Here is an 11,108-nt window from a genome sequence, read left to right as displayed (position 1 = left end):
CAAGTAAGAAGCTTTCATCATAGTAAACTAGATTTAGACCTGCGAATATTATGGAGACGATAGTTATGTCCACTTTAATGTTGGTGAAGCAAATTTCGATGTTTGATGTAATTCTCTAAAATAGTGGCGGAATAGCATCCATAACGCTTCTAAAATGACACACTCATTATCAATGACAATATCAAATTTAACCATGTAAAACTGTTATCATTATCCATAATGAATTATTAACATAAAATTGATGAGGGGTGGAAGGAAATCAAAAGGAATGATTTTGTTATATTTAACAACAAAATGAAGAAAAAAAAGGTCCATGAGGGGTTTGTTAGAGTTTATGTTATTGGGCCGCAGCAGCAGGTGTAGATGAGTTATGCCCTAACAAATAATGAAAAAAAGAAAAGAAGAAGAAAACGAAGACTTATTAATTTGTTTTGTTTTGAGAATAAAATAAAATAGATGATCCATCCCATCCCCTGTTACTGATTCTCGAAAGATCATTGCTTGCGAAGGTGAAGTTTGATTTTGATTCCCCAAAACACACTTCTAGAATCTTCTCAACGCCGCAGATCTTATTTTCAACTCCACCTATCTATCTATCTATTCTTCTTTACTTTTCCTTACGCCAATTTCTTCTTCTTCTTCGACCGACCTAGGTACTCTCTCTACCTTCAATCGCAGTTTCACTTATCATCTGATTATTCATGTTTTCTTTTCCTATCTGATTATTCACGCATTTAGGTTTAACTACTTTTTTATCACTTGTTTACCATACCATTCATGTTTTTCATATATTCAATTTACATTTCAATTCTGTCGCAGTTGTTTTTCGTATAATCATCAGAGGGTTTACTCCTTTCTCCCAATACTTTGCAGCTGAACCAACACCATGGAGGGACAATCTTCAAATGAAGGTTCCAGTACCGGCAATGTCTCAGCAGACTCTTCTGATTCAACTGTTCAGCTCAATATTAAAACTTTAGATTCCCGCATCTACAGTTTTCAAGTTGAAAAAAATGTGATTATAAACTCTACTGTCTTTGTGGTAATATATTATCAGTAAATTAGATTGTACCTCTAAATCTGATCTTTTTAATTTTTTCAGATGCCCGTTTCCTTGTTCAAAGAAAAAATTGCCAGTGAAATAGGTGTACCGGTTAATCAGCAACGACTCATATTTAGAGGAAAAGTCCTCAAGGATGAACATGTTCTTTCTGAGTATCGTATCCTTCAAATTCTACAATTTCATTTTAACCACACATATGACCTGGATCATTTAGAATCCTCTCTTTATCCAACATTGCTTATTAGTTTGGCTTTTAAATATATGGATTTCTAGGTCTAAGAGAATGCTATGGCTTGAACTAAAATTTTATGTTTCATTAAATGGGTTCTTGTTTGTTTGGATCATGCTGTGATGCTAATCTATTTATTTTACAACATAATCCTTATCCATTGTAAGATGTTGAGAATGGGCATACATTGCATTTAGTTGAAAGACAGCCAAATCCGCCCCAGACTTCTGGTGCGGGTTCCGTTGAGACAACTAGTACAAACAGTAACCGAGGTATAACTTAAGTCATTCATGCTCCCCTTTCATAGATTAAGCTGTGTTGTGCTAAATGCTGATGGTAAATTGTGTCATTTGAAAGGAAACGATGCTGGATCAGGAGCTCCTCGTAACCGTGTTGGCCAAATTTCACACAGCGTGGTTCTTGGGACTTTTAATGTGGGGGAACAGGTTGAAGGCACTGCTCAAGACCTTACTAGGGTTTGTTTATGCATTCTCTGCGTCTATCTTCTTCAGTATCTAATACTTATGCTTTCTATTAAGTTTTTTTGCTTTTTCATATAGGTGTTGGTGATAATGCGTTGCTTTGGTTTTTTGTAATTTATTGCCGTATTACGATTTCAGGTTATTGGGGCAGTTTTGAATTCTATTGCCAATGGGGGCCAGAGCACAATTAATGTTCCAAATTCCACACAACATCCTCCAGTTAGTATTATTTTTTGGTTGAAAAAAATATGAATTACTGTCGTTTGTGTGATTTACTGGGTTATAGTATGCACGTGCAATTTTCTTATACATGAATTATTTACCACTATGACTTAAATTTACAGTCATCTATGACTTTAATCTGTAATTAGATTATCCTTGAAAGTGAATGGTAATTGTCGTTAAGGTTCCTTCTACCGTCCTTTCAATTTCATCTTAGATCATGAAGCAATCCAATCACCTATTGCGGCATCTATTTCAGCTGGTTTTATTTCTTCGCGTATAAGAATATCATCCATTGTCCTAATAGTGCTATATGTCGAGTATCCTATAAATGATAATTTATCTATTTTGGCGTACTCTTTCCCCCTTTTGGTAAAATAATACAATATTATTTTTCCTTATGATTTTTATAATGACATGGTTAATTCCTTTTCTTTGCCATCATTAGTCGAGTTTTGAAATAAATTCAGTGTGGCCAAAAGAGTTGTCATCTTGTGTTGCTTAATGCATACTATGATATATGTCATTTGAACTAAGTGGGTGTGCACCTAAACTGGGGTTGAATCTATCTTGTTAGGCTCCACCGGGGTTTGAAACTGAAAGAAATCAAAGCCAAGCCGGAAATCAAGCACCATCTGGACAGGCATTTCCTGGTCTAGCATTCCAATCGATGCCTCATGTTGTTCAGATTCCTACCGGTGCAGGAGCAATGCCCATTCCTTCTTTCAATGCTGTAGGAATATAGCCTCTCTCTTGCATATTCTCTTAATTTTTAATTCTTAAAATTTAATCCATTTTCATACCATTTAACTCTCACATCATTTCAGCCAATTCCTGATTCACTGAACACTCTGTCCGAGTTCATAAATCGCATGGAACAAATACTTTCACAGAATGGTAATGATGTTGAAACTGTTGCCTTTCTATCTAGAATCGTTAAGGCACTGAAATATTTAGATTTGCTTTTGCAGGTTATGGGCCAAATATATCTTCTTCAACCAACACCGGAGATCAACGGGTAGAATTGCCTTCCAATACACAAGGCTTGCCGACACTTGAAGCATTGACCACTGTATTGCATCGTGCAGAACAGTTGCTTAGTGGTCAAGCTGTTTCTGCGCTTTCTGTAATTAACTTATACTCTTTATATATATATGAACATTTTTTCACTTTTTGCAATTATTGGATATTTCTTGTTGCAGTATAACTTTTATTGGCAACTGGCAAGAAGACTTGTGTATTTATAAAAAGGATGAGTGAAACTTAATCTCAAATATTTCCACATTTTGGACAAAACTAAATTGTTAACCAGTGTTGTATGTGTTCTCTTGGGTGTGTGTGTTGGGAGGAAATAAAATGTCTCCATAATGATTGGTACTTTGAGCATGCTTTGATGGTAAAACTTTTGTTTATATAAACTGAAAGTAATTGGGTCTTCCTTTTCTATGCTCCTTATCTCCAATGAACTCTATATCTTACTAAACCTTTGCATTGATGTATAGAAGTTCACTACTTTTAGTTTTAGTAATGTTGGACTTTGATGGACTAAGATAACACCTGCACCTGTATTCATTATATCAGTTGATTAATTGAGGAACCACCCATATGCACCACATTCTGTTGTGTTACTGTCGGTTAATGATAACATAATATATGAAGGATGTATTTTTTGAATACCCTCCTGTTGGTTAAAATATCTAATCTTCCCGGCATCCATCTTTGATATATCATATATGTGTTGGTGCAATGATACATGAATCTGACAGTTTCCGAGTCTAAAACAAAAGTGTTTCTATTTATTTAACATGAAAATGTTGTCATATGAAGTACACTTTATTTGTATGGATTTGTTAATGTCAAATAGTTTCAGTATTTTCATCCTTTATTTTATCTGATTTTGTTTTACTTGTAATTTGTGACTAGCATATTGCAGGACGCATGGAGCGAGAGGGAACTTCTGCTGATCTAGGTGTTAGAGGTCAAATACAGTCTGAGTCAGTACAGATAGGAATTGCTATGCAACATTTGGGTGCACTTCTACTTGAACTAGGCCGAACTATGTTAACACTGCGAATGGGACGATCTTCTGTATGTTTTCATTATTTTCATTTGCGATTTGGTTCGCTTTCTTTAGCCAAAATACTGTTAATGATCATATTCAAATTTCAGGCAGAATCTGTTGTTAATTCTGGACCAGCAGTTTATATTTCTCCATCAGGACCAAATCCTATAATGGCGCAGGTTTGTCAGTTTTAAAATATTCACATTATTATCTGATATTTCAACTAAGTGGATAAAGACATGCTATAATCTGTGGAGAGTTGATATTTCAAAATTTGAAACTGGAAATTATAAATAATTAACTTGGTTCAACATCAAATAGATTGTTGATAAAGAATCTAAGATTGAATTGAAGTCAGTTGATAACCATTTTCATTTCAAAACTCTCCCTATCCTAGTCAGGCTGTTTGATGAAAGTTTAATTGTGCAACATGAGTCTTCAATTATTTTTACCTTAACTTGACGCTTAACTGTTTGTATACTGCATACTTGGGATTTCAAGCCTTTGGGAGCAACATACGCTATATTTCTGCCAATAATATGCAAGGAAAAATAGTTTATATTCATTAAGTTATGTTTATCTTGCGATCTTTGTCAAGTTAATTCGTTTAATAGATTTTTCATGAAAGAACGGGTTTTAAGAATGAGTAAAAATTGAATCTGATTGCATTTGAATGTTTACCGTGTGAGGCTAATTTACTACTGTATGGAACATCAAATCAGATATCTTTGAGACGAAAATGAACTTCTTTAAGAGAAAAGAAGTTGAGAGTTTGGGCAATATATTAAGAAAGCAGGTCAGACAAGAGACAAGACATGAAAACTGAAAAAATCAACAATGCAGTAAGACTGCACAGTCTTATGGTGTCAAGAAAATTTCTTTTATAAAAGGAGTGCTTCAGTTCTGATGAACTGTACATGGGCTGTACGTAAATATTGTATTCTAAACAAGTTAAGGTGTACACTAAGTTTCAAATTAACAAGCCCCATTTTTTGTGTTGTCTTAGTGTGCATGTAGAGGGATGATTTTTATGTCACTTTCTATGATTGAGGGGTTTAATTGATAGCAACTATTTTTTAGGCCCTACTTGATATTTTTACCTTTGGAACAAATGATTTTGTACTCATATATTGTTGGAAATTTCGCCATCATTGCGGTCTGCCCCCAGTCTCCTAATTGCAGCATTTGGTTTGTCTTCATTGGAGCCTCCAACAACTTCATTGTATTGGGTTTGAAGGGGGTAAATTTAGTCTCACATTGCTTAGAGATATGACCTGTGTAGTGTTTATAAAGTTTGGGCAGTTCTCACCTTACAAGTCGGTTTTGTAAGGATGAGTTAGTTTCGGAGAGTCAATTATTATTTCTATGCCATCTCTGTTCATTCTAGGAAACCAAAGGAAATGGAAAATTTTAGAAATAATCAGAAGAGAAGAGTATTTTTTTTTAGTAGAGAATAGAAGATAGACTCTCCAGTCCACCACTGATTTTGTCTTCTACGATTATTTTGTTACAACAATCTACCGTATGCATTGGATACCTCCCTGTTTTTCTTATTTGTCCTATTTTTATATGATACGCCCTTTAAAGACTTTACCTCCCTAATGATTAATTTTCATAATCCTTGTATCATAACATTACCAGCTCCTCAGGTGAAACCCTGTCCTAAAATGTGCAAGTGGCATGCTCCCCAAAATCTGCTTGCATGTTGCTTGCCTCTATACATCCATTCCTATACTCTTGCCAAAATATTTTTGCATTTTTTTGGATTCTGTTCATTGAGTGCTCAGTTCTACTTGAGAAAATCTCCGTTGAAGCGAACATCATGTTTTCCTGGCCCATGTGGTTTAGAAATTAGGTTTATCTCCTCCTAATACAACCATCGGGGTGAGAACAAGTTCAGATTGTTACCCGATCTTATACTATAATGGAGACATAGTTTGTTTTGTATGTCTGTAACCGATTATTGGTGTAGTAGTTTTCAACGATCTTAATTTCAAACACCTTGTTTTTGTTACAATCTAATCTAGATCATGGTTTACTAGGGGTTGGGAATTGTAATGTATATTCATCATTGAATACTGGTATATTTGATGATCAAATATACTGAAATTTGTTTTTATCATTCTGGTTTTGCTGATATTGTGCCATTTTCAGCCATTTCCACTCCAGACAAGCTCCCTGTTTGGTGGTTCACTTTCTTCTTCAACTCCTGCAACTTTAGGCACAGTTGGTGTCGGAAGTGCTCCTAGGAACGTGAACATTCACATACATGCTGGTAAATAAAATTAATTGTGCTTGCCCCCGATGAAATATACAACATTTTTTAATTCTGACTCTTCCCAGGTACCTCTCTTGCACCAATTGTTTCAGCCATTGGCTCTAGACCAAATAATGGGGAAGGGACAAGGACCGAGCATCGTAGTGAGTCTGGTTCTGGTGATTCAGGTTCCACTCATGTTTTACCAGTTAGAAATGCCATATCTGCAACTCTCTCATCTAACCCCTCTGGCATCGGAACTGCTGGTAGCGCACCAACTGGGTTTAGTATATCTACTTCTCAGCTACCACCTGATTCAGCTCCATTGTCATCTGTTTTAGCGGAAATTCATTCTCGCCTTAGAAATTCTGTTGGTAATTTGCAAGGAGATAACACAGTTCTGTCAGGTGGTTAGCAATTTATTATTTTGGTCTCAATACAATAGCATTGATTATACTCCTTTGTCATCTCTTTTAGCTTAAATTTATCCTTGCCATAGAAACTTGTTGGTATATATAGTTTCATTATTCAGGTAGTCTCAATAGAATCATATTTAATTTTAAAACTGTTTTGCATTCAATCAGGCCAAACACAATCAACTAACAGGGACGTGTCTTCTGGATCTGAACTAAGACCTGCACAGGTAAATGAACAGAGAGATACAGTGGAGATGAATGAATGTGGGGCTACCGGTGCATCTTCAGTTGGTTGCACTTCTGAAAGTGGAGCAGAGAAGGTATTACCTTTGTTCATACAATCATACCTGGTGAGATATCTATCCCCTACATGCACCTATTTAAACTAACTAATAGTTTCTCTGATCACAACCAGCCCCAAACTGAGGCAATCAAAACCTGTAGTAATGACGAAAGAGATGTTTTGGTCGACAAATTTGTTTCAAGTTCTTCCAATCAAGATTTACAAAGTTCTTCTAGTGGAGAAACCATGGTAAAATCAGAAAAAGTACAGGATGCTCCATCTGCAAGTGAAAGACGAGATGTAACTGAACCTGCCAAAACTGCTCCTCTTGGACTGGGTATGGGTGGTTTGGAGCGTAAGGTAAGCTTAATATTTCTGTTTTTGTGAGAAGCTTGAATTTCCTAATTGACGCGACATGCTATGCCACTACATACTCTGCAGCAGTTCCCTCAAACCCTTCATACTTTATCACATTAACAATATATAATTGTAAATTTGACACATTTGTTCATTAGCAGAGCCTTGGTGAACATGTTTTGAAACTTCCTTCTCTTCTTGTTTTCAAATTTTCATAACCATATTTAGACTCATCCTTCATAAATGTGTGCCAAAACAGAAACGGACCAGACTTCAACCTCCTGTTGGTAAAGGTGCCGGTGATGGATCCTCTAGTTCTTCCATCAACCAAAGTCAGGAAACAAGGACAGATAGTCAAAATATATTGCAAACACCCGCGGGCCAAGGATCAGCCATTAATTTGATAAATGGGGGTAGACCATCATCTCAGCGACCCATGCCCCCCGGTGGTAGTCAGATTGATGTGGCAGGTTTAATGTCTCAGGTTCTACAGAGTCCTGCTTTGAATGGTTTGTTGGAAGGGTTTTCACATCAAACAGGAGCTGACTCACCTGATGGCTTAAGGAACATATTGCAACAGTTCACACAAAGCCCACAGATGATGAACACAGTCAATCAGATTGCCCAGCAGGTTGACAGTCAGGGTATGGGAAATATGTTATCTGGAATGGGAAGAGGGCAGGGTGGTGGCATCGATTTCTCTAGGATGTTTCAACAGATGATGCCCATTGTATCACAAGCCCTTGGAGGGGGAAATCCTCCATCACCATTCTCTGCTGCAGAACAAGAAACCCTCGCACCCTTCAGGAATGCAAATTCTGATAATCAAAACTTACAGGTTTGTATACATGTGTTAACAGAAAGACGTAGTTTATTACGGTGCTTGCATGTTTTATTTATTTATTACTTATTTGTTTAATTATGTGTGCTGTTAAGATCAATAAAATTTCTTATTTGTGCTTGGATCTAACTCAACCTTACAAATCTGGCAGAATTGCCTCCACTTATAAACTTGAAACCATATCCTTTTAATATGAGACTCTTTAACATACCCTCTCAGACCAAACACTATTGGTTGTGGATATAATAAATAAGTGGTGGGTGGTCTAATAACGGAAATCTGATAGTAGGTGGCCCAGCAAATCTTGGATAGGCTTTGATATCATCTTAGAATTGTAGTTGAGTTTAACTTAAATTTACAAAAGTGGTTTGTAAAGTGAAGATTGTCGCCACTTATAAACATATATTGAAACCATACCCTTTTCAATGTGGATTCTTTAATACTATTTATTTTGGCACCATGAGTAAACTTACAGTCCTGTTTATACAGTTGCTGACATGTAAATTAACCCTGTGTTGCTTAACTTTTCTTTATCATTAGGTGATTCAAAAATATTTAGGACTATGAAGAGCATTAATAAGATCTGGCTTTACTTGTAACTTGTCAGTAAGCATAAACTACTGCTATAGTTGTGTTCTATTATGATGGTTTCCTTCTTTCTCCAGCTTGACCTTCAACCAGTGGTAGAGAGGATTGATCGTCTGAGTCCACCTGCAGACATCTTCCGTGCTGTAGCTGAAAATGCCGTTCAGCAGTCTGGCAGTGGAAGTGCTTCTGATGACCTTCTGGATGAGTTATGTTGCAATGAAAGTCTTGCCAGTGTAAGTATATCTTTTTTTCAATAGGCCAATAAGTATACATTATATGATTTGATGTTTAATATGCTGATTTGCAAACTACTTTTATTACATTGCTTGACGAATTGTGCATAATTATGTCAAAAATTATTTTTGTTTGCTGTACAGGAATATTTGGAGATGTTGCGACATGATGTAGGTCAGTTGCTTGAACAACGTTCCAAAAGGGACAAGTCATAATCCAAGCTTGTGCATATGAATTGCTGCATCATTGCTTCTATTTCGTTTCAACTTTTAACCCTCCAGAAAAGTGCTAGAAATGAGTTTTGGTGTGTTGTGCCCTAAATGATTATCGTACTGGATCATACATGAAAATTTATTTATACACATGCCTGAAAGAGTATTGTTTCTGATGTTGGATTGAGGCGTTTAATGGGTCTCCACTGTCATACATTGATGTAATTTTGACTTGCAGACGGTGGATGCTTTGATTAAATATTCTTGTACATCTTGTGCTTTTTATGAATGAATTTATCTTGCTACACTGAATGCCTTTTGATATTCAAGTCTACCTTCGAATTGAGAGGGAATACAGTAGAAACTCTTTATATTAATACTCGGTAAATTAATAAACTCTCTAAAATAATAAATTTGTCCGGTCCCGACTTGGACTAATGTAAAAAATTGAAAAACTCGATAAAATAATAAGATAATAGATTTTCAGGAGATCTCTTTATAATTTTAGGTCCCAAGAAAATTATAAATTAATAATTCATAGAAACTAAAAATATATATATTACACTCTATTGAAATATGATTCAATAGTTGTCTTTTTTTCCTTTAAGAATACATTAAACACATTTGTTCCTCTTGTTTACATCTACTGTACTTCAAAAGTCATTATTGATTTCCAATGCATATAAACACAGTAGTTACTAATTTATGTTAAGTCTCAAGGTTCGATGCAACGTAATTCTAAGAGGCATAGACTAATTGTCCTTTTTATTTGGTATGTACAGTATAATTACTTAAAAACTCTTTAAATTAATAATTATTAATTTATCGATAAATTAATAACTCTTTAAAATAATAAATTTTTCCGGTCCTGACATTATTAATTTAAAGAGTTTCTACTGTACATTTAAAATTAGAGGCGACATGTTTTTTAATTTTACATGTATAATTATCTGTTGTATACTGCTCTTATCTATAACAGGTGTATGCCAATGCCATTGTCAAATTGTTTGGGGAATTTCTTAATACATCCTATTTTTGTAAAAAAAGTTGAATTCAGAGGTTGATATTTAAAACATGCTCTGGTGATAGGATAAAATTTTTTGGGTCCAAATTGCTCCAAGTCTTCTATAAGTAGGATCTTCAAACCATTTTTTCAATATCACAAATAGAGATTTTCAATATCACAGAGATGAGCCAAACATATTCTCACTAGAGATGTAAATAGATATTCATGGATCTTCAAACTATTTTTTCATCATCACAAATAGAGATGAGCCAAACATATTCTCACTAGGGATGTAAATAGATATTCATGAGGACAAATAATATGATATCTGTATTTGTCTCGTTGGATAAATATGATATCCATATCCGTCCTATATCTGTGCTGATATCCATTAAACAGGTAATCTGCGGGTTTTAAGGTATCCATGAATATTTATAGATATCTATAAATAACACTATTTTTATAAAATTATGTTTTGAAAAAAATATTTTCAGTTTTTTTTAATGATACAAGACGTTATTATCACATAACATTCATACAAATCTCTCTTATTTTAACAACAAAATTTTATCAAATTAATTTCCTTCATTTTCACCAAAACTTAATATCCCATACATTTTATTTTTAACAAAAAAACGAATGATATTGTGATTGTGAGTTATGGTGGAAGAGCGGACGATAGAGGAATAGAAATGATGACATTAGTTGGATGGGAAAAGAACGATACATGTTGGTTGGACGGTGGAATTGTTAAAGTCAAGTATGGAGTATAGAAGAATCTTAAATATGAAATGACCAATAAGATTTGTATAGACGATAAATATTTTCTTAAGGGTCTGTTTGGTTGGGGGGTTTC

General features: G+C 34.9%; 1 protein-coding gene across 3 annotated transcripts; it reads left to right on the top strand.

Moving 5' to 3' along the window:
• The first annotated feature begins 388 nt into the window (after positions 1-388).
• LOC131596708 (ubiquitin-like domain-containing protein CIP73) lies at positions 389-9,553 on the top strand. 3 transcript variants are annotated; one of them, XM_058869451.1, is made up of 18 exons: positions 389-653; positions 820-1,015; positions 1,103-1,220; positions 1,460-1,564; positions 1,650-1,768; positions 1,913-1,993; positions 2,574-2,729; positions 2,824-2,893; positions 2,968-3,122; positions 3,920-4,084; positions 4,166-4,237; positions 6,213-6,333; positions 6,429-6,722; positions 6,900-7,051; positions 7,147-7,374; positions 7,631-8,209; positions 8,878-9,033; positions 9,178-9,553. In XM_058869451.1, the coding sequence occupies exons 2-18, from the start codon at positions 887-889 to the stop codon at positions 9,247-9,249; spliced, it is 2,772 nt and encodes a 923-aa protein (XP_058725434.1). In that variant the 5' UTR covers positions 389-653; positions 820-886; the 3' UTR covers positions 9,250-9,553. The 3 variants fall into 3 exon arrangements, with proteins under 3 accessions (XP_058725434.1, XP_058725433.1, XP_058725432.1); XM_058869450.1 differs by having other exon boundaries at positions 390-653; positions 874-1,015; positions 6,402-6,722; XM_058869449.1 differs by having other exon boundaries at positions 391-653; positions 6,402-6,722.
• Positions 9,554-11,108: the final 1,555 nt, after the last annotated feature.

This window comes from Vicia villosa, linkage group LG4 (assembly GCF_029867415.1).
Source record: "Vicia villosa cultivar HV-30 ecotype Madison, WI linkage group LG4, Vvil1.0, whole genome shotgun sequence".
NCBI classification, from domain to species: Eukaryota; Viridiplantae; Streptophyta; class Magnoliopsida; order Fabales; family Fabaceae; genus Vicia; species Vicia villosa.
The sequence above is the reverse complement of the archived record's forward strand: the minus strand, read 5'-3'. Positions and strand labels throughout refer to the sequence as shown.

Excerpts from the sequence above, each read along its gene's own strand:
- LOC131596708 (XM_058869450.1), top strand. The coding sequence starts at position 887 with ATGGAGGGACAATCTTCAAATGAAGGTTCCAGTACCGGCAATGTCTCA. Across the intron at positions 2,730-2,823 it reads CCATTCCTTCTTTCAATGCT|CCAATTCCTGATTCACTGAA; the intron begins GTAGGAATATAG and ends ACATCATTTCAG. Across the intron at positions 7,052-7,146 it reads CTGAAAGTGGAGCAGAGAAG|CCCCAAACTGAGGCAATCAA; the intron begins GTATTACCTTTG and ends GATCACAACCAG.